Raw genomic sequence first — 23,992 nt, forward strand, 5'->3', positions numbered from 1 at the left:
AACCTTGGTCCCAACAAGAGCACCAATCCCACGCACCCGGGTGTGGGTGCGGGGCAGTTGTCTGCGTCGCCCGAGCCGCTGTAGCCGGGCTTCTGGTCCTGAGAGATGCAGGTGAAGTGGTGTGAAGGGTTGGGCTTTTTTTTTTGTTCCTAAAAATGTAACGAACAAAAAAAAAAGTACAACAATCCAAACCCAACCATTTTGTTGCGCGCCGGCTTGCTTCCCGGGTGGCTCGCCGGGCGGCGCCGCCTCCCGGCGCCCGCGCCCCCGCTGCCGAGGCCAAGCCCACTCGTCTCCTCCGTCGACGTCCCGCCCGGCGCCGCGCGCAGCCCCCCTGCAAGGGAGAAAAGCGAGCCGCCCGGGCGCTCCCCTCTCTCGGGCGCACCGGACCCCGGAAGGACGCCCGCCTCCCCTGTCCCTCTCCCTCTCCCTCTCCCCGGGAAAGGCGAGCCTCGAGAGGCGGAACAAAGGCGAAATCCAGCGGGGAAGGCGGACCGAGGTGCCGGGGGAGGAGGGCGCTGGGGCGGGGCCCAGCCGGCTCCGGGAGTCCATTTTGCAGCCTGGCCGGGCACTTCCCGCGCGGTTCCCGCGGCTGCAGGAGCGGCGGTGGGGCGGCTGCAGGCCGGGCCCCTTCCGCGGCCCGGGAGGTCCGAGCTAAGTACTCGCCCGCGCGCTCCTCTCTGGGGAGGGGGTGCTCCTGGAGCCTGCTGCGAGGGTGGGGACTTGCCCTGACGGGGCAGGGACCTGCGTGGGTGGGGGGCCGGCGGAGAGCTCAGAGCTCCAGGCCCCGCAGCGCACCGCAACTGGCGGGGCCCCGGGACGGGGTGTGGGGAGGAGCGGCGTGCGGGTGGGCATCCCACGGGCCCGGGGCGCGGTCAGCATGCTGGCTGCACTGCCAGCGCCTCGGTATCGCCTGGGAAAGGCGATCGTGAACCAGAACCGAAGTGAGACCCCGCGACCACTCCCTGGCACTGAACCTGGGGAGGCTGCCTGGCCCCGGGGGAGGGCGCCCTAACGGAGAAGCTGCTTAGTCTAGAGATGTCCTGCCTCTCCCACGCTCCAGTCTTTTCACCAGGTCCTAGCTGGCTGGCTTTATTTGCGGGGGACAAGTGAAAAAATTGAGGATTAAGACTAAGGATCCTGTGCAAATGAGTGCATAATACCCTCTTCTTTGTTCTCTCTTTGCAGTAGCCCCGTTTGATTGTCAGTCACAACGTGAAAAAAAAATATCCAAAACCCTGATTTCTTTTGCCCTGGGAAATAGTAACCCTGACGAATACACCTGCTTGCAGAGGACAGAGGTAAACTAAAATACTTCCTACATTACAAACAAAAAAAAAAACAAAACAAAAAAACCCCACCCAATTTCTTTAGGCCCAGAAGATTTCAGAATTGAACTATGCATAGAATGTATGTGTTTCCACCCTCATGAGTGGTCTTTGTGCTTTCCATATTTTGTCAAAACTCAGAAAAATAGATTCCAGTCTTGGAAATTCTTTATGTGGCAATTATCTGAAATGTATTATAATTCAAAGGAAAAGAAACTTCAGCAGCATTTCTTTTTTTACAAGTTTTTTTCCCTTCTGCGCCATGCTGCTAGAGCTTGTACAACAGGGGTTGAGTTTTCTGACTATATAATAGATATTTTAAAAGTAGAATTTCATTTACATAAATACTCTCTTTGGTAGAACTGCATGGAACTTTGATAAACTGGTTATATTTCTGTCTTACACCAATGAGAAGATAAATTTCTTCACTCTCATATCTTTTTCTAAAAATACCATCTTTTTTTGCACCAGCTGATGTACTAAACCTCCCTGGTAAGTCCTTCTATAACACCAGGTTATTTTCATATTCTACATTTATGATAGGTTAGTTACCTGGCCTTACTTCTGCTACAGCTTTTGTTCAGATATTCCCATTTCCATGAAATGCTTTGTACCTGCTGTCCTTGTAATACTTGCTTTGCCCTTCCTTGAAATTACAGTTCAAAGAGTCCAGCTCTCTTTTAGGACATTTCTTGGTTAATAACTCATTCTCTAACATAACACTTTAAATATATTTAGTCGTCAGAGTGTTTGCACACATACATAATTAAACCACCTTAAATTTAATATAGTTTAGCGCTTTACAAGATTGTCACACATAATCTTTCAAAGAAAATTATGTAGGTGCTGTAAAAATCCTTATTCTGTGAAGGGTAAAACCAGTGCTTGAACCTATGTGTTCAGAAGCAGCTTCAATGCTCTTTTCCCTCCACTGGAGAGCCTGTTACAACCTAAATTGTAAAAAAAAAAAAAAAAAAAAAAAACCATACAATTTTGTAAAGGATTTAAAGAGCCCATGATAAAACTCCATTTTATTAATGAGGATATTAAATTCTTGACTGATTTCCTGGATAGTGCTAAGGTCTAAGAATTGGGAAACTCAGGTCCTGTTAACTACCTTGCTGTGTACGATTGAGAAATCTCCATTGGGGGGACCCTCAGTCTTCTTCACTTACAAAGTTAGGTGTTTAGCTAGATGATCTTTAAGAAGTTTTTAAGCGCTGTGCTTCTATTTTATGCCATCACCATACTTATATTATTTCCTGTATATATTGGTAATACACAGACACTAATATTAACTGCCATAAACGGTTTTATATTTTAAACTTGGATAAGTATGGTAAAGTATGCCTTATTCTTGGTTTTTTATTAAACTCTATAAAAGTATGGTTCTGTTGTAAGGGCAGGAACTGCATGGAGCGGTAGAGCACTCATACATCATTGGTTAGAGTTGATAATGTGGTATAGCTTTTCTAGAGGGAATCTTGGCGATCTTTTCAAGAGCCTTAAAAATGTTCCTACTTTGATCCATCTAACAGTACACTTAAAGGAGTTATGTAAGGAAATAATCAGAGCTGTGGACCAAGACATTTCTACAAGGTGTTCATTTAAATATAATACCAATAAAACAACCAATAAGAAAGAACATATTCGTAAGCTATACTGTCATGTCTTAGAAGGATATATAATGATAGAAATGCATGTGAAATAAATGGGATACAAAATTGTGTTATGCTAAAATGTTTGTGTGTGCAAACACACAAGACTGGAAGAAATACACCAAAATAGTAGTGGTTATTCCTTGCTGGTATAATTATGAGTGATTTTTTTTCCCCTGTATTTTTCTGAATTTTGTATCATCACAAATTATTTTTATAATTTAACAAAAAAACAAAAGCTAATTGCATGGGTAACCTCTCCCACTTCAGTATGGTGTCACCTCTCTCTCTCCTTTTTATAAGGCATTTATCACACCTTTTGGAGTAACTAGTTTTGTAAATGTGCTATATTTTTTAATTTAAGGCAAGAATTGACTTTTGGCTTATAATCTTTGTAAATATCATTAGAACATTGGATTATCCATTTTTGTTACTCAGGAAAGACACTGCCATTGTCATCACCTTGGTCTGGGACTCTAGCTAATAGAATGGTATTAGAATGGGGTGCTATGCCCACCTCTTACGATAGTTAACCACATATGGGTGTCCTTTGACATATAGAATAGTTCCATTCCAGTCAAACCTTCTATAAAGCAAATTCACAGAACGTGAACTCTTTTTAATTCAATTCCATTGTAGATACATACATTTCTAAGTAAAAGTTGTATTGAAAATTTTTGCTGATAAATTATTGTCTTTCCTGTGGCATAAGCACAAGTATATCCTACTTGGCAGTAGCCTGGTTCCCCTTTTAAAACTCCTAGAGGAGCTTTTCCTCCCCTCCCTCGCCCCTATATTGGCAGTATTGACTATGAACAAGGAGTGCCAACGTAGTATATATAATATAGCCAACCTAAAAATTGCTTAAAATTTAGCATAATTACCTTTCCACTTGACATATTCTGTAGATTACCGTGTTTCCCCGAAAATAAGGCCTACCTGGACAATCAGCTCGAATGCATTTTTTTGGAACAAAAATTAATATAAGACCTCATCTTATTTTACTATAATACCAGATACGATAAGCTATATATGATACGATATAATGTATATAAATATAATACCAGGTTTTACATTGATTTTTGCTCCAAAAGATGCATTAGAGCTGCTTGTCTGGCTAGGTCTTATTTTTGGGGAAACAGGGTAGTACTTATCAGTTAGCTACTAAATGCCTATTTTCATTTGGCACAGTATTACAAACTATGTAAATAATCTCACTTACTTAGATAAATCTAGCTAGTTATCTACTGAATGCTAGACTTTGGCAGTACTTTCTGAAAATTGGAATTAACCTCAAATACAGAGTTAGATGATAGAAACTTAATAGATCTCAACCTGTTGGGGATAATTTAGGTCAATAATTGCTTAGCTTATGGTTGTCAAGAAGACAATTTGTTTTAGAGATGAGAATTTGCCACTTTCATTTTAACCCATTTTCATTTATTTGGGAGAAAAGAAACCAGACATTTCTGGTTCATAAAACCTTTGCAGAAGTCACAGTTCCAACTTAATTTGAACTTTCAACAGGTAAAGATAATTATCTCGATCTGGTTAGTACCAGACTAGGGAATAATTTAGTCTGTATGTTTCTCTCAAATTCAGACACTCATTTTATTAAAATTGATTTCATCTGGGAGAGAATGGGATTCAACACCATTTGGAATCACACCGATTTCTCAATAGTTGTATATAAATGGGACATGTGTATCTGATCTAGCTGGTGTTGTGAAACCCTACTGATTTAATGTTGTGGACTTACAGGATTACAGGATAATATCTTGGGTGATTATCAAGTGGCACAGTGGAAAGTAAAAAGGGAAACAAAGATGAAGAGGGTAGAGGATAAGGAAATAAGACGAAATCAGAAGACTACTCATTGAAACAGTATGCAGAAAATGAGTTCAAAGAAAAATAAAGGCAAGAGTCAAAGCAAAATAGTGGTATGGTACACAGAAGAGAATAAAGGAAAGGGAAAAAAGCGTTTCTAGTGGTCTGGACTAGTTAGGTAATGACCTGGGTTTTGTTTTTGAAAATGTCACCTTAGTCCAAAAACTGAACTTTCTGAATAGGTGAGACGTTCTGTCCTCGGTTCATTTTGCCTTAAGTACCAGGAATTTTGCTAGAAATATCTTAAGGGAAATTTAAACTCACTCTAGGATACTGCCAGAAAAGCTAAGTTACTATTTATCGTCTTATATGGACACATAGGTAACTTTTGTATTGTGTTTGCAAGATCTACGTAACAAACTGGATAAGCTATTTTAAATACTATATGCAATATACTTTAATATTCCTTTTTTGAGATACTGGAAATCTTAATCTCACTTTGTCCTGTTTTGATCACATAAGTTATGGAACAGTCTATAAAAGCCAGAATAAAGTGTTCCAACACATTGATGTAGCATACTTAAAACAAAGACTTGTGAATAATTTTCATATATTTAAATGAGATACCTTTCCGAACAGTTGTACGGTGAGGAGGGAAGGTAAGTGTTTTGTTAAAGGCCGCAGACTGAAAGCCAGCACGTCAGTCTCCTCACGGCTCTGGATCCAGAGATTTCCAGTAGTGCGTTTTTTAATTTATAAAAAACACTATACCAGAGTAAGTTCTTTGTGAAGTTTATCATACGAATGTTAACTAAAGTTTTGTTTTTATAGCTCAGTATGGTTTTCTTATATTGGCCGTCCTGATTAGTTTTTTGGTCTTTTTACCAAGTTTTTGTGAGAATTTTCAAATATACAGAAAATTTAAAAAATGCTGTAATAAATATCCTTACCTGGATTAAACAGTTGTTAACTGGACTTCTAAGTTTCAAGAAAGCGTTAGTAGTGGATTTCCTACTAAAATAGAATACAGTGTACTACTTGAAAATAAGATTAGTGTGCTGAGAGGAAGTGATTAGAAGAAGAAAAGGTGACCCCTTAATTCTAGGCATTTTCCAAGGGAAGATTGAGGCTCTCAGTTTGGTAGGGCTTTGCGTAACTTAGTTTTGTCAGTGCAGTGATTTTCACTATTTGCTATCTAGTTACTTGTTAAGTATTTGGATACTGCTTTGAAATTCCTGAATTCAAAGATGCCTCAAAGCAGGATGGAAATTTGGTTGAAACCCCCAATAGATACAAGTATTTGTTGGCTTTCCTTTTTTTCCCCCCTTCTAATGGGATTTGGAAAGAAATCATGGGTAGTATGTTGAACAACTTTATTGCTGTCAACCAATGAAATCCAAAGTTTTACTAGGAAAGTTTATTTTAATAAAATAGATTTTGTATTATAGAATGAATGAACACCTTTGGCATTATAATCATTTTGGGCTGATTCATTTAAAAACAAAGGACTTCTAGGAGGGAGAAGACATTACTACAGTAGCTTTTACTTCTATTTTATGATTCCTTTCCTTTGTAAGTATTGGCTTTTCCATTTTTAATATTCTGGTTGTCATGTTTCGTTTTTTTATCTGTAGAGACTGTTGTTGCTATATACCCACTGTGGGTAGATTGATGAAGCAGATTTTGTAGTGTTCCTTGAGTGCATCTGCCTTGCAAATTTGCCAAAAAATAAATGTGTGGTGATGTTATACAACTGCATTTGTCAAAACTCATAGAACGGTATACCAAAAAGATTGGATTTTATTTATGTCAATTAAATACATGAATAGGTCAGGAAAACGAGGGTGAAAACCAGACAGGTGGTAGACAATAAGGTATATATATTTGTCTATTTTCTTTGTTGGTATAAAACTTGGGAAATTTTTAATTGGTGAGAAAATAGATTTTTGTGCTTCAAAAATTTAGACTTTTAGTATTCAGAGAACACATTGAAAGGAAGCAGTGAATCTTAGAAAACTTGTTTGCCTTTATATACTTAATTTGACATTGGTTAAGGTGAAATTTTATGACTGAATAATAATTTTGTTCACATAGTTTCTTGACTTCTATCTGGGGAAAAATTTGCTCCCCCAAAGAGGAACTGTGTACTTTATTTAGTTTCTTTAAAGGAGGAAGCTTTATTGGTTTCTTCAGATTTTTGTGTTAGATACACTTTAAGAAAAGGATCTATAAATTTCTGTGAACAATCCATTATGTAGAGAGATAAACATCTTACTGTGTATTTCCCTTTAAAATTTTCGAAGCAACAAACTTGCCAAGGTTTCTTGGATTAGGATATTATGTCTCAATTTTCTCTGAAAGTCACCTGTGGAAGTGGTCACATAGTAGAAAGTTTTGAGTATAAAGCTAAGTGAAGAGAAAATAAAATACTGTTTAGCTTTTAAAGTGAATGAAAATAAGAATCTTTAAATTATAACCCAAGATTTGTAAGCTATACTATTTGAAATGGAACAATAGGATCTACCATAATTTTGATGGATACAATTTGTAAAAAAGAGACTTTCTCTGATTCATTTTAAGAGTTGTAAGTTGATGATGGCTTTGGGATGACTGTTTATTATTTCTAAATTTTCTTGTGTGTGACATTTTCCTTTTTCCTTTTGATCATATTTGATTGCCTTAAAATTCTTCTTGGCCCCTATTACAGTATGCTGTTTTCTTCTAAGTTTCTCTTTGCCTCAGGTGCCCTTTTTGTCCTCCTCATTCCAACCACTTGGTATCCTTTTTTTCCCCCTTTGGATAGGATTCTCTGGAAATTCTAACCTTGCAAGGATGAATAAATTAGGTTTACTTTATTGAATGCTGCCCACTACTTTCCTGTTTCTATTGCCTACTCCAAAATCTAGCCTTAGCATAGAATTCTTAGGTGAAAGATGATAGCAGTGGAGGTGATAAAGTGTGGAACAGGGCTGGGACTGGAGGGTCATCCCAAGTTTTTCTTCTCTGTTCTAGTCAGTGTTTTACAGCTGCTTGATAACTTCTCTTGGAGAGCACACCAGTCTTCATAGCCATTCTCTTCCTAATGCTTTTCAAAGGTTATATGATTTCTTATGTCACAAAAGATTTTTCAGAAAAATCAGCTCATTGCACATTTTGCTATATTACACTAAACTTGACAGAATAATCTTTAATTCACCATATGTGTATTATATATTATATTTGTATCTCTCACAACTTAATATAAACCATAAACTAATTAGCCCTGCAAATTTACCTTGTCTTTTAATTATGTTCTAGATGATAGCTCTAATTGTAACTCTTAAAATTGCTGATAAAAAATTACTTAGTTTTATTATAAGATGGCCTGTAGATTATTAGATCTTATTTTACTTACCGTGTTTCCCCGAAAATAAGACTTAGCCCGACAATCAGCTCTAATGCGTCTTTTGGAACAAAAATTAATATAAGACCCGGTCTTATTTTACTATAATGTAAGACTGGGTATAATATGATATGATATAATATAATACCAGGTCTTATGTTAATTTTTGTTCCAAAAGATGCATTAGAGCTGATTGTCCGGTTAGGTCTTATTTTTGGGGAAACACGGTATTTAGTAGTAATGTGATATATACATATATATTACTAAGGTCATATTTAGTTAATAAGGTCATATTTAGCACTATTTTTGGCTTCAAAACTTTATTAGGTCATATTTAGCACTATTTTTGAACTGAATAAGGTCATATTTAGCACTATTTTTGGCTTTAAACTTTAGGGATTGAAGTTTTAAAATGTAAATTTAAAAACAATAAATTTGCATTGAGAAGTGGTATTCTCTAGAACAGGGATCTCAAATATTTTGGTCTCAGATCCCTTTTACACTCTTAAAAACTAAGAATCCCAAGAGCTTTTGTTTACATGTGTATAGTACAGTAGATATTTACTGTATTATAAATTAAAACAAAAATGTAAAGATATTTAAAATAACAATGATAAACCTATTACATATTAACATAAATAATTTGTGAAAAATAACTTTTTCAAAACATTTGAGAAGAGTAGCATTGCTTTACATATTTATAGATCTCTTTAATGAATTTCTATTTAATAGAAGACATCTGGAGTCTTTCATCTGCCTCTGCATTACACCTGTTGCAATAAGTTATTTTGGTTGAAATATACAAAGAAAACCAAGTATGGCCTTGCACAGATATGTAGTTGGTGAAGGGAGGAGTATTATAGCCTTTTCTTACAATTGTGGATCTTCTTTGATACTATACCAAAACTCAACAAATGATAGTTTCTTAAAGGTTAATTGCAATATGGAATCTGAAACCATGTTTTGTAGCATTCTGGTCTTTCAATCTTTTATCCATGCATGATTTATAACATGCGTTGGTGATTTGAACCAATTAGTTCACTGTGTTATGCAGAATTCCAGATTTTGACATATTTCATTCTACAGTAATCTCCCCCCTTAAAAAAAAATTCCATATTCCTAATATCATTAGAAAAGTCTTTTAATTAATGAGGAGCTATTAAGCTCTTAAATGGCAAATATGTTTTCCAAAATTCTAGTTTTCACTCAGAAACTCAGCTTTTATTATTGGCAAGAAAATACTGTCATTTTTTTTTCATTTGAAGTGACGGGCTCATTTTGTTCATTTTCAAGAAAATGTCTGCCAGATATCTAAGTCATTTCAGATCCCTGAATAGGCATAGTTTGTCATTTGTTCTTTCAAGTAAAAATGGTGTTCCATGTAAAAAGCAGTTGGTTCAGCTTGCACCTCAATCACATAAGCACTTTTCCTCCACACAGTATCTCCTCGTATGCTGCAGAAATGCTGTGTGTTTACTTCCTGTTCTGTCACACAAGGATTAAGATTTAACAAAACGAATAATTTTCACTGCTTCATCAAGAATATTCTTAAATGAAACTGGCTACCCCCACCCGACTGTGGGGGTGTGGTGAAGAATACAGAGCAGTAGTAGTTTGGTACTCTGTATTGCCTTGTTTGATTCCTGGTAAGGCTCCAGCAGTGTCTGCTCACTGTTGCTTTTACAGTGCAATGGTCAACCTGGTGCCAAAGGCAAGTAACATCTCAGTATTATTATGAAAATAGTACTGACCTCACGGATGCCCTGAGAGTCTTCGGGACACCCCGGTTTCTGCCCACCACTTTCTGAAAACTGATGCTCTAGACAGTACAGATGGCTTTGATTACTGCTCTGGTGGTTAAAAAAAACCCTCATTTAATTCTCTAGGGAAGAATGAATTGCCACTCTCTCATTTTCTGTTTTTACCTATGATTTTAATTGTAATTTTGTCTTTGTAATAGAAAAAAATGCCAGTTTTTAATAAAAGTCTGCATGAGAGTACGTGCTTGGATTTATATTTGTGTTTCTTTTAAATAGCATACCATTTTATAATTGTGGGCCCAGACTGAAGCGCTCTTTTTACTCAGACACTGAGTAGCTTTGTTTCTGATAGCTAGTAGTCAGCTCTGTTTTAAAACAATCACTTGGGTCCTGCTGGCTCAACTTGCAGTTGTCCTAGTCCTAACCCTGTCTCAGCCGAAGACTGTTGTTGGAAAGCCCACACAAAGGCCTTGTGTACAGGGAGCCCTGCTAATAAGGAGCATGTTCTAGTCCCAGCAGATTAAATCTGCTTTGGTGTGCATTCCCTTCCCAAATTGCTCACTTATTTCCTTTGTTTGCCTTGTCATTTCAGTGAAATCATTTTTAATGTCTGAAGATAGTTTCTTCTAATTAATACATAGTTCAAGTGGAGGGAATTACTGGAGTAAAATAAAATATTTATTTCTCTCTGCTAGGATGTGATGGAGCTGCTTGAAGAAGATCTTACGTGCCCAATTTGTTGCAGTCTGTTTGATGATCCCCGAGTTTTGCCTTGCTCACACAACTTTTGCAAAAAATGCTTAGAAGGGCTCTTAGAGGGGAATGTACGGAATTCATTGTGGAGATCATCTCCATTCAAGTGCCCCACATGCCGTAAGGAAACTTCAGCTTCTGGAGTCAATAGCCTGCAGGTTAATTACTCCCTGAAGGGGATTGTGGAGAAGTACAACAAGATCAAGCTCTCTCCCAAAATGCCAGTGTGCAAAGGACACTTGGGGCAGCCTCTCAACATTTTCTGCCTGACTGATATGCAGCTGATTTGTGGGATCTGTGCTACTTGTGGTGACCACACCCAGCATGTCTTCTGTTCTATTGAAGATGCCTATGCTCAGGAAAGGGATGCCTTTGAGTCCCTCTTCCAGAGCTTTGAGACCTGGCGTCGGGGAGATGCTCTTTCTCGCTTGGATACCTTGGAAACTAGCAAAAGGAAATCTCTACAGTTATTGACTAAAGATTCAGATAAAGTGAAAGAGTTTTTTGATAAGTTACAACACACTTTAGATCAAAAGAAGAATGAAATCCTGTCTGACTTTGAGACCATGAAACTTGCAGTTATGCAAGCCTATGACCCAGAAATTAACAAACTCACCACCATCTTGCAGGAACAACGAATGGCCTTTAACATTGCTGAGGCCTTCAAAGACGTGTCAGAACCAATCATATTTCTGCAACAGATGCAGGAGTTCAGGGAGAAAATAAAAGTAATCAAGGAAACTCCTTTACCTCCCTCTAATTTGCCCACAAGCCCTTTAATGAAAAACTTTGATACCAGTCAGTGGGAAGACATAAAACTAGTCGATGTGGATAAACTTGCTTTGCCTCAAGACACCGGCACATTCATTAGCAAGATTCCTGGGACCTTTTATCTGTTACTTGTGGTAGTCATTCTGCTTGGCTTTCTCGTTTTCTTTGGTCCTGCTATATTCCTAGAATGGTCTTTAGTTGATGAATTCTCAACCTGGAAAGACCATCTTTCACACTTCAGTTCCTGTCTGATTAAATCACCTGATTTTGTAGAACAATCAATTTTTTACTGGGAACAGGTGACAGATGGGATTTTCATTTTCAGTGAAAGATTCAAGAATTTTACTTTGGTGGTGCTGAATAACGTGGCAGAATTTATGTGCAAATATAAACTATTATAAAATCTGTTTCAAGTACATTTCTGTCTTTTGTTAGATATTTGTTAGAGACTGGAATGGTAGTCCAGATTTGGTCAGATTCCCGTCAGGTCTTTTCCTCCAGAAGTATTCCTTTCAAGAATAATGCCTTACACATGTTCAAATTAGGTAGCATAAAGATATAAGTGAAATTTAATAGTACAGTCCTGAATCCTTCCTTTTTAAAGAGGGCTTTTGAAATAAGCATCCTACCCCAATACTGGTTGCATTTATGCTGTGTAAATAGGGGAGATGAGAAAGCACATGACCTAATTTTTTTTTTTTTAATTTTTTTTATTGGGGAAGGGGAACAGGATTTTATTGGGGAACAGTGTGTACTTCCAGGACTTTTTTTCCAAGTCATGTTGTTGTCCTTTCAATCTTAGTTGTGAAGGGCGCAGCTCAGCTCAAGGTGCCGTGTTCAATCTTAGTTGCAGGGGCTGGAGCCCACCATCCCTTGCGGGAATCGAGGAATTGAACTGGCAGCCTTGTGGTTGAGAGCCCACTGGCCCAAATGGGAATCGAACCAGCAGCCTTTGGAGTTAGGAGCACGGAGCTCCAACCACCTGAGCCACTGGGCCGGCCCAACCTAATATTGTATTGATGAATTAGTATAATAGTGATTGTTCACTTAAGCATGTAATAAAGACTACTCTTGTGAAGCAACTTTTTTTTTGAGTGAGCATTCTTTAAAAAAGGAAAGAAGACACGGATGGATTGGATTTCCAAATTTTTCTACAGAGGGTTGATTTCCTTTTTTGCTAAAATGTAAATCTCATGTAAACAAAAACCGGTATTTTCTTGTGATAAGTGTACGTTTTTAGAAGAGTGGAAATTTCAGCTTGCCCTTTTCTCCTTAGGTTTTGTAAATTTATCACCAAAGGGATTTGGTGATAAACCACAGAAGTGTTAGGTGGCTGTGTATAGGTTAAAAAAAATCTAAGGGCAAGAGCAGGAAATGGGAAAGCCTCCTTTTTGCTGGCAGCTAAGTTTTGTGGTGTTGTCCCAAAGTATCCTGGCAACTGATCAACCAAACCAATCCACTTGCTTAAAGAATTTAAGAGTAGTTAAGACTAATTTGACAACAGATGAAACAATCTATCGGCTATTATAAAGGACAAAGTAATCACTAAACATTAATGCTGTCGTATCTGCTCACATGCAATAAAAATGCCCTATCTCCCACAGAATAAAAATACTTAATTTTCTCACCTTGCTTAGAATTCAAATGAAAAGGAAAGTGACCTTAGAACTGCTCTCTAGCCTGCCTTATTTCTGTCATGGAATAAGACATCGAAAGCCCAGAATGTCTGTACCCTAGTCCCTTAGTTTGGTTGAGAAGACAACGCAAGCAGATACAGGGAAAAAGGTGGCAACTAAATTTAAAGTACAGAAGAATCATTCTAGTTAGAAGAAAAATCAGCTTAAGCTGCTAGTTGAGGTAAGGGCTGTATGTCATCCCTAACTGACAATTCATGATTGGAATTGCTAAAGGGACCATCAGGAACCATGACAAAGTTTCTCTAAATCTGCCATGATTAGAGGTCTGGGGGAAGGGAGTGCTTTTCTGTTCCCAGTATTTATTTTTTTAAAGTACAGATTTACAACAGATTTTCATGGAGAATTTTTTTATGGAATACAGGAATCTATTTGACATCTATCCTCAGATGTATTGACAGCTTCCTTAAACTATCCAGTTCCTCATCTGTTGTTTTCTTCATTTTGTATACTGCAAGTTCCCAAGCAACTCAAATTTGCAAACACAGCTATAGAGACAATATTTACTTTTACAGTAGTTACCTGGGAATCTAGGTCTGCTTATTTTCCCCTCTCCACTTACTAATCATACATAACTAGCAACATTTGTGGTTATAGTTTGATTTATAAGTTCCTCAGTCTTGCTGATCATTTCTAGCCTCTACTTTGAAGAGAAGAATGAGTAGTCAGGAACTGGTCACTTTGAACGTGGGAGGGAAGATATTCACAACAAGGTGTTCTACCATAAAACAGTTTCCTGCCTCTCGGTTGACACGAATGTTAGATGGCAGAGACCAAGAATTCAAGATGGTTGGTGGCCAGATTTTTGTGGACAGAGATGGTGCTTTATTTAGTTTCATCTTAGATTTTTTGAGAACTCAACAGCTTTTACTACCCACTGACTTTTCTGACTATCTTAGGCTTCAGAGAGAGGCTCTTTTCTATGAACTTGATCCTCTGGTTGATCTCTTAAACCAAGAACACTTGCTACAGCCAAAACCCTCTCTTGTGGAGGTGCACTTCCTAAGCCGAAACACTCAAGCTTTTTTCAGGGTGTTTGGCTCTTGCAGCAAAACAATTGAGATGCTAACTGGGAGGATTACAGTGTTTACAGAGCAACGTGCTGCACCTACCTGGAGTAGGAGCTCTTTCCCTCCTCAGACGACCTTGGTTCCTCTGCCTCCACAAAGACCTTCTTACCATGACCTGGTTTTCCAGTGTGGCTCTGGCAGCACGACTGATAACCAAACTGGACTCAGGTATTTTGTACTTTGGAACATCTCTCTTCTATACTAGTTCCTGATGTTTTCCCTGAAAACTCAAAATTTCTCATGCCTGAAACTTCTGGAAAAAATGATCAAATCAAAATAACGTTCTGGGGTACCCTGTAGAGTTGGGTAGAATGACCAGATAATTATTATCCAAACTGGGATACTTTTCAGAGTGGCAGGGTATTGTTATTATATAGGAATAGGACAATAGGAATAAATCAGGACTGTTCAGGGAAATTGGGACTGTGGTCATTAAAGTTATAAGAGGAAATAATTTTATAGATTATGTTCCACTGCTAATTTGGCTTAGGAGTGAAATGCCTCCCCCTGTCCCCCAAGAGATTCTTTTAGTGTCTGGCATATAGTAAAGACTCAATAGTTGGTCCTGATTTTCTTACACTCTGTGTGTATTTGTTCTTTCAGGCCTAGTAGTATGATTTGACTACTGATTTTTCTCCATCCTATTTTATTTTTAAACACCATTAAGGCAGATATATCCCATGGCAAATTGGGTATCCTTTTACATCTCTGGCACTCTTAGAAAACTCAAAATATTGGGATAGGCTGTCAGTATGTTAAGGAGAGTTGCTCCTGAGTCAATTATTCACTTTCTCCCCCTATTGTTTTTGGCTGGACCCGAAGGCTGATTTCCACTCTGCTGTCACAGATACTATTTTTTTTTCCTTAAAAATATCTTAATGCTCTCCCACAATTATTTTATCTGTGAAAGCTGGCTTTAATTTTAAGGAGGAAAAAAAGAGTCTGCATGTGTTCTTTACCTTTAGTATTTAAAAAATAAAAATTACTTTTGGGGGATAAAGGCAGAGACATACTTTGGGATATTTTCTTAAATTCAGCAGTAGCCATCAGGAATAACCAATGTTTGCCTCTCCCACAACACACCCCTTGGTCTTGCTTACCAACTGGAGAACACTGGGCAGTGTGACAATTCTTAAATTTTTATACTTTATAATTTCCTGCTCTTCCAAAGAGGTTGAAATGTCATTTTAAGAAAAGAGAACCAGTTCAATTAATACGCTACTTGTGAAGAAAACTAAGACTCTATCTCAAATCTCTATGCAGAACTTTCTTTTCATTGGTAGGGCACTAATAAACAGAAAGGAAATTACCAGTCTTTGTTTTTTAAAATTTGAGTGATTGAGATCTTTGCAGATCCCTTTTTAAAAAGTTAGACACCTAAGGAAAAATGGTGTTACTGATTTTAAGAAACATGCAATATAAAAAAGATACCCTGGAAATATTAAATGCTCTTTGAAAACTATACATTTGGAGAAAATAATTGTAATCTTGTAAAATAAGATTAGAATCTCAAGTTGGGACACACAGTGCCAAGTGGTTTCCCCCTTTGTTAAAGTATGTTTTAGAAATACTACAAAATTTTTTTCATTGTCATGTGAGAATGGTATTATATTTAAACTTCCAAAGCAGGTAATTCCAAAACCAGAAGCTATTTTTAAAATTAAAAAAAATTTCATCCCCAAATAGATTCTTTTCTATTGATTGAAGATTCCAATCCCAGAAGTGTTTGTGGTTTTTTTGGTATAGTGCCAATTTCAAAGTAGAGACTGATAACCTGAATAAGATGACGTCACTGGGTTTCAGGTGACCATATGAAACCTCTGGCCTTAAAAGATCCACCTTAGATGACTGCCTAGCTAGCAATCAATTTGATTTCTTGCTTATTCCCTGGTCTGAATATGTCTATTCAGATGTTTTTTGAAGGTGAAAAGTGGAGGAGTAAGCCTGAATGGCTCCTACGAGTCTGGAGTATCATCTATTTAGTATGTTCCACTAATATGATTTACTACTCTAAGGTCTTGTTAACCTAGCAGGTCACTCAGTTATTCTCTCTCAAGTTCACAGTACTAGAAATACTTGGCTTGCATCTTGCAGATGTGGTAAATTATCAAGCTCAAGTTATGGTCACAGGATTTAGTCTCTTTGGTAGCCTTTATTCTATCTCACTTTCCTTTTTAAACTGGCTCAAATGGAAGAGAGCAGTTGCCTGACATTTTTAAAACATGTTTTGATTTTCTATCTTTCACCGGTTTCTTTGATACTTTTCTTGTGCCTTGAATTCTTTCATTTCTCAATTTGACTTCATAGGGAATTAAGTACTTTGGCTCAGTGATTTCTTGTAAGTGCATTCCACTTTATCACCTACTATTTGTATTTTAATTTTGTGAGCTGTTCTGTAACTCTTTTATCTTTGAAAAATGTTTCTAGGCTATACAATCAAAATCTGGGGCTTGGAGGTAGATGGAATGATTTACTAAGGTTAGAAATTTGCTATATCAAACAAACTTTTTGATGTGTACTTTTATAATTGTTACATTTTATTATTGAATTGCTTTCTTTGCCTAGAATGAGCTTCTAAATGTGAGCTACAATAAACTACTCTATTTCAATCATAATTAAAAGGAGTTTAGGGACGTCCCCAAGGCTCTTTTTATCCCATATAACTGCAGATAGTTTAGGTTGCTGCCTGGAACTAATTTAAGTTAGCCTCTGCTTCATTATCTCATAGACAAATGGTGGAAGGACACAAAGTCATAAAAATATCCTTGATAGTAGATAAAGAAGGAGTAATATAGCTTATCTATGTGGATATGTTATGTTGACATTATTAAAGCCAACATACAGCCAATCTGAAAAGTTTAAATATATCTTTCTTGAATTATGTGGATTGGTTCTATTTAGTTTCCCAGGAAATAGAAAGTTTTATCATTTCAATTCCAGAGGCTTTTGATCCCATGTTTTTGTTCTTCAGCAATAGATAGTTATTGAGTAAAAACTGACAATAAAGCCAATTGTTTGATCAAATTGTTTGCTCCAGGAAACAGTTTCTCAATGAAAATTCATCAATGTTGAATTCCTAAATGTAGAAGTAAAATGACTTGGGAGATCACAGCAAGGTCTCTGTTTTCAGTACCTTGAAATTACTGATTTGAATTTATAAATTAAGCCTCAAAAAAGTATCTGATCAAAAATGGTATGATGCCTTTCTTTGAGCTTATAAGTCATATTTGTGTGTTTAGTTTTGCTAGTTATTAAAGGGATGCTTTATAATTAAACATTTTTTGTGTGTTCTAGGTATGTTTCTATAAAACCTGACAACCGAAAATTGGCCAACGGAACTAATGTCCTTGGTTTACTGATTGACACTTTATTAATGGAAGGCTTCCATCTCGTCAGCACTAGAACAGTATCTTCTGAAGACAAAACCGAATACTATAGCTTTGAAAGAAGGAAAAGGCCTGAAGCTCTAGCCATGAACAAAACAGTGAAACCAGAGGCTACTATCATGCCAGAGCAATCTCAGAAAAAGAAATGAGATTTTAAAATTTTCTTTTAAAGGGAAATTGCCATTTTCTTGTATGGAGATTCCATATTTAGGGCAAACATGTTCATTGGATATGTATGTACTCTGCCTAACTTTTTGGCCTTGTCACCCACCGTGCCATCTGGGGCAGCTACACCTCAACAATGCTTATGCCACACTGACTGCTTGCTACTTTCTGAACAACACCAGGCACCTGGCACTGTGGCACATACTCCTCTGCCGCCAGGCCTCTTGCCCTTTTTCTTCTTCTTGAATACTTACATTCTTTCAAGAATGGGCTTGAGAATCATACGGCTTGATTTCTAATCACTGATTAGCTATATGATTTGGGCAAATCATTTAACCTATTTGTGCCTCAACTTCGTCATCTATCAAATGGGGATAGCAACTACATGTCCCTTATAAGATACATGAGGATTAAAACAGATAATGTACTTAACACATTTCCTGGCACATGGCAGACACTCAGTAACTATTAGTAGTGAGTGATAATGAAGATTGGTGACCTACTTTTTTAATTGCACCTCTTCTGTGAGACCTTGTTTTCCTCCTTTTTCAGGCATATTAATCAGCCGTTTCCTCTGCAGAGATTTATGCCATCATAAAAACAAATTTTTCTCACTTGATTGTGAGCTCGATCCACTCAATAGTGCTAAACAGTGAGAGAAATATGTTTGTTACTAATTAACACCTACATTTGGTGAAAAACTTTTGAATAACCCCTACTAACATTTAAAATATACATATAATTTGAATTAATGATTTCTCTTGTAGGAATTCTTATATATATATGTCATTTTAAATAGTAGGATAAACATTTAGAAGAGGCATCAGTAAGTCAAAGAGGACCAGGTACTCTGTACATGGTAGGGTTAAAAACTGTTGAGTGAAAGCAGTTGAGCACCATTTTAAAAAGTATAATTCATTCAAAAACACCTGTTACACATTTGTTAAGACACTATACTAAGTTTTCAGGATTAAAAAATGAGTAAGGAAAAAAAATCCATAGTCTCGAGTTCACATTCAAGTGAGAACATATATCATCATAACAGCAAAAGATGAGAAATAAACTCAAGTTCATCAATAGGGAATGAGTAAATTATGGTTCATGCAATGAAACACTATGCAGCCCTTAAAAAAGAGGGAGGCAGCAGTTTCCAAACTGATAAAGGATTGTCAAATATAAGTAGGAAAAAAAACAAGGTGCAGAACAATGTATAAAGTGGAAAAAGATATGTTTCTACTTTACAGTTTCCATTTGTGAAAAAAATTACTTATTTTCTTATATATGCATGGGTTTTTCAGCAAAGACACTGGTCATCTGGAGAGAGAACTGGGTGAGTGGGGTTTAGGTGTATGAGGAAGACTTACTTTTCACCACACCGTGTAGATGTATTATCTATTAACAACAACAAAAAAGCCATACCTGACAGATTATGTGTATGTATGTGTGTGTGTGTATGTGTGTGTATGTCAGGGTAAAGGGGACTGTTATGGCATAGTATGGCCTGTTACACTAACACAAATTTTATTCTCTCACCTTTCCTGTGAAACTCCTACTTAGTAAAGAAACTGCATTCCAGAAATTTCTAGTAATTACTTATAGATTTGTGTACGAGGGTTGTAGGGAACTATGCTTTTTAAAAAAAACAACACAATATTTCCTAAGACTACCTTAAAAGATTATGTATAATGTAAAAGTGCAATACTTTAAGATTAGTAATGTTAAGGTTAGCAATTGAAAATAATGACCCAAATAAGAAAAATATCTCTATGAATAAGTGTATTGTTTTTGGTGGCACTCACCCTCTCTTTTCTGCAGAAAAGCCAGCTTAGTTATTTCAGTGTGTCATCTTAGTTTGGGGATGATGTGTTTTGTCCAGTTCCCTTGCTAGCATCACATTCTAGGGCACAATATTTCTATTCTGCTAAGTTTTGGCATGTATGTGATTTAACTAGTTGGGTATACTTGGCATGGTTATATATGTAACACTGTTTAATTCTGCATAGTGCTTTGTTGAAAAGATTATTAAAAACTGGTAACTGGTTAAAAATACTGGAATAAAAAATATTGTAACTATAGGTTGGCGAGGACTAAGACAGGAAATGTTTAAACTACTATTAATGTGTTCTTAGTCATTCACTCCTGCAGAAAACTAGTTTGAGATGAGAATTGTTCTTTCGAATGTGCTAAATAGAAACATTACCTATGGAAACATATAATATACATAACATTCATTCATTCAATAAATACTTATTGACATTTGCTGTATGCCAAATACTATTCTAGACATTGGAGATATTGCAAGGTACAAAACAATGCCTTCCCTTCTAGAGCTTACTACAAATACAATTCATAACATTGACAATGGGTTCAAATTAAAATAACTTAAGCCTTTTATTAAATAGCGTCTCAAAAGTCATGAGTTCACAACACAGAGGTTTTTAGGAGACAGATTGCCACAATTAAAAAATATTCATTATAGGGGAAGTGTACTTTCAGAGTGGATTGTTACTTATTTCAGTAAATATGTTAGAGATTATCTCATCTAGAGACACATCTGTCAAAATCATTTCAGTAAGCCTTTGGTGTTCTCTCCAAAATAGAGTGGGACACTGTAACTGGCATGTGAAGACATGCACAAAATTGAGTCTTAAGAAAGGAAGGCAAATGTCTTTGAAGAAAATAGGGATATGTTAGATGTACCACGGGCAAATTAAAAACTCTTGCCTGCTTTAGGAAAGAAAGACTAATATTTTCGTATGGGGAGCACTTCTTAAATGAACTGATTTGTCATTTTATTTTCAATTATAAGAAAATAATGGCAGAAGTTTGTCTTGGCTAACCATGCCGAAAACTTTGTTCATCAAATCATATACACCTATCAATCCATATATACACAAGTATGAATCATCACAAGGGCACGTTAAGGGCTGTCAGTCTCAATGGTACCATCAGTAGTTGGACCTCCCCTATCCTCTCACTTCTCTTATGTTTGTTTCAGCTTCTTTCCATCACCCACAGTTTCATTTCTTTGGCACTAAAGATGTTAGCTTATTCTTGAACCTCAGTAATTTACCTTACAAGCAATTTGAAGTTCTCCCTACAAAGATTTTCTGAAAAGGAGCTCTAGTGTTGAAGTTTACTTTTAGATTTAATATACAAGTCATAATTAGAAAGTGTTCTTGGGTTACGGTAAAATTGGAATTAATTTGGGCTTCTTTCAAAATATATCTGAAATCAGGAGCCCAGAGTAATATAAAATGGTCAAAGGCAAGCAGCTTGAGAAACATGATTTAGGGAATCATGTTTACATCTGACACACTTCAGCTTCGCTTTGTAAGTTTTTGTACTGGTTCTCCATCATAAGTAATAGAAATGTTCACATCACCCGAGACTTTGCTGGGGTAATAAAAGACTTGCTAATAGCTCTCTAAATCTTCCATATTCTAATGTTACTTTGCCTCCGTGCAGAGGAAGTTGACTCCGTAACAGCAAGTTTAGCAATGTAAGCAGCCATTAAGAGGAAATTTTTAAAAAGAAATTGAGGAAATTTTATTACCCTCCTGGAGCCAAAGAACCCATGGAAGAGAACAATGTAACATCAAACTTAAGTGTTTTAAACAAAACACAATTATTCACCAGCTTTTCCACAGAACTATACCTCGGGAATGATTAGACCTTCTAGAGATCAAAAGTTATGTACAAATTTCAACCAAAACTCATCATCTCACAGTTAGTAAGCTTACAAAATGTCTTGGTATTTATCTAAACTATCAGCTCTAACCACAAAAATCCTTAAATGGATTAAAAGCTAACACCTTACATGGTGAATGGGAAATGAGCGGTAAGCAGGGCACAGAGTAAAAAAGCAACAACGTGCAGAAAACAAATAGGACTTTGTTCCCAAACTAAAATGTGCCTAAGACTTGTCTAACCATACAAAGCTCTTAGGTAGGCAGCTTTCTGTACCTTCAGATTTCACACCAACACCTCAAATCCAGAAATCATTGTTTTCAAGTTGCTTTTTACTTTATCAGTTGAATAAAACACACCAAATACCAAGTGTTTCTATTTCGTGTTGCTCTCTATCATTTCATACTCCGGTAAGAATTTGAATTTCCTTGGGCACTCAAGTCGGAAGCCAAATAGGACAGGTTTGTTTTACCCTCCTTGTAATAAGAGACCCCTGCACCCCATACCCAGGAAACTCTGGCTCCAATGTCTGAGGTTCCATGAGTTCTTTTAAGATGAAGCTGTGCTTTATACGGGTCTTTACATTCCTCGACAGTGCTGGACATCTAATAGCCTCAACTGAACTGAAAAATTTGGAACGCTATTGTCTCAGTGAACAGGTACTTGGAAAATCATGAATTACAGTAGATTGAAAGATGGATGAGGATACTTTATGTCAAGAATCTGAAAGTTGATTAAAGGTTACAGAAAAAAATCATTGTATTTTTCTATTAGATGTTTACTTGGGTGATTACAAAATGAGATGAAAATATAGATGTACATAGAACTCATTGAAAGTTCCACAAAATTATACATTTAATCAGCAAAATAACCCATCCAAAACTGAAATATACTTAATTTGCTAATAATAAAAATCTAATGCTACAAGAGTGCTTAGTAATTAAAGGAACTTAAAGGGAATACACGTTTAGAAGGAATGTTACATGACTATAATCAATATTAAATCTTGATTTACCTCCATAATTCGGAAGTCATGAAAAGACAGTAGAAGTCAGTAGACCAGACATGGAAATTAGATGTAACCATGATGGAAATACAGAAAAAAAACTTACCGAATTCTGGATAACCTGACTTGAAATCATAGGTGCATTGAACTTGGATTAATCAAATGTTTCAAGGATTGAGGTGAAATGGTTAAAAGATTCTGGTATATCCAGAAGACGTATTACTGAGTTTCTTGAAAGCTATTTGGAAGTTCAGATTAACATTTTAGATTTCCTTACATATCATTAAAATAGAACATATGAAAAAAATCAAAGATGTAGGGTAATATGGTATTTGTCGAATGATGTGTGGCTATTTTTCATGGCAAGTAATAACTAGATAAACAGAGCAAGATACTTCGAGTTTCTAAATAGGAATCCTACAAAACAACGTTTAGCTCCTAGAAAACCAAAATATTTGCTTTCAGTTAATTATTATTATTATTATTTTTTGCTTTGGTCACTTTTTAAACTCCTGGCTACAATTTAAGCAGTACTGAATTCCTATTTGATTTGTTTTGGCTAACATTTTTCTTCAGAAGCAAACTCTATTTAGGGTAAGGGGGAGAAAAAGTTTCAGACCTCTTAGACAGAACCTTCATTTCCTCTTAACTGTGTTTCTCCATCAAAAACAAGTATTCAAATAAGGACTCTCAATTATCTAAACCTATTTTTGGCCACCTTCCGGAATTTCTTGTTATATCTCCCTTGAAATGCCACAGTTGCACTCTTGGAAAACTTGTCTTCCTGGTTTTCAAATTTCTGTTTATTATTACAGCTCTTCAGCCAGAATGCCAGGTCTTTGTGCTGTACTGTTTCTTGAAACTAGAGACAGGCACATTTCCCACAATTCAATTACTTGCCTTTCCATTTAAGAAATTAAAGCCATGTCAATTTTATAAAGTTTTAACTGACTGAATTATTTGGACTTTAAGTTCTCAATTTCATTCCCTCAATCTAATACTGGGAAAGATCTTTGCTTTATTAATAGAAGGGTAAGGTTCAAGAATTTTAACACATTTTAGTCACTGTCCCTCAAAACTGATACAAATGTAGGGATTTTCTTATAGGCCATGCTTGAGATATGACACTCTAAGCAAAAAAGGGCGAGCTTTAATTCAATTCTGGAAATGTTTAAGATTACATACCTAATCAAATAATTTATTTACATAAACATGTATTTATATATTTCTATTTTAAAGAAAGGGATCTATTGTCTTTAATAAAGTTCTTCAGTTAGCTCGTCTACCCATATCAGTTTTATGTAGATACTGACAAATTTACCTTATCAGCCTGACTTTTACATACAATTTCAGTTCTGTACATTCAGCAACCTTTAATCAAAGCATTTCAAATGGAAGACCTGCATATCATCTTAAATTCAGTATTACAAAAATGGGACTCAATGTCTCTCCTACACAAACTTGCTTCGGTTAACTGTCCACTTTCAGGGATACCACGATTG

The 23,992-nt window shown here is 36.6% G+C and overlaps 2 protein-coding genes across 6 annotated transcripts; both read left to right on the forward strand.

Moving 5' to 3' along the window:
• The first annotated feature begins 12 nt into the window (after positions 1-12).
• TRIM13 (tripartite motif containing 13) lies at positions 13-13,075 on the forward strand. 5 transcript variants are annotated; one of them, XM_081045652.1, is made up of 3 exons: positions 13-111; positions 1,189-1,301; positions 10,651-13,075. In XM_081045652.1, exon 3 carries the CDS (start codon positions 10,657-10,659, stop codon positions 11,878-11,880), a length of 1,224 nt encoding a protein of 407 aa, XP_080901778.1. In that variant the 5' UTR covers positions 13-111; positions 1,189-1,301; positions 10,651-10,656; the 3' UTR covers positions 11,881-13,075. The 5 variants fall into 5 exon arrangements, with proteins under 5 accessions (XP_080901778.1, XP_080901774.1, XP_080901775.1 ...); XM_081045648.1 differs by lacking the exon at positions 13-111 and adding an exon at positions 335-647; XM_081045649.1 differs by lacking the exon at positions 13-111 and adding an exon at positions 339-499.
• KCNRG (potassium channel regulator) lies at positions 12,896-22,223 on the forward strand. The gene is made up of 2 exons (XM_081045653.1): positions 12,896-14,411; positions 17,538-22,223. The coding sequence occupies exons 1-2, from the start codon at positions 13,831-13,833 to the stop codon at positions 17,776-17,778; spliced, it is 822 nt and encodes a 273-aa protein (XP_080901779.1). The 5' UTR covers positions 12,896-13,830; the 3' UTR covers positions 17,779-22,223.
• Positions 22,224-23,992: the final 1,769 nt, after the last annotated feature.

The sequence above is a fragment of the Rhinolophus hipposideros genome, assembly GCF_964194185.1.
Source record: "Rhinolophus hipposideros genome assembly, chromosome: 4".
NCBI lineage: Eukaryota > Metazoa > Chordata > Mammalia > Chiroptera > Rhinolophidae > Rhinolophus > Rhinolophus hipposideros.

Bases quoted from the DNA above. Each gene is read 5' to 3' on its own strand.
- TRIM13 (XM_081045652.1), top strand. From the start codon at position 10,657: ATGGAGCTGCTTGAAGAAGATCTTACGTGCCCAATTTGTTGCAGTCTG.
- KCNRG (XM_081045653.1), top strand. From the start codon at position 13,831: ATGAGTAGTCAGGAACTGGTCACTTTGAACGTGGGAGGGAAGATATTC. The intron at 14,412-17,537 runs GTATTTTGTACT...TGTGTGTTCTAG, and splicing joins GATAACCAAACTGGACTCAG to GTATGTTTCTATAAAACCTG.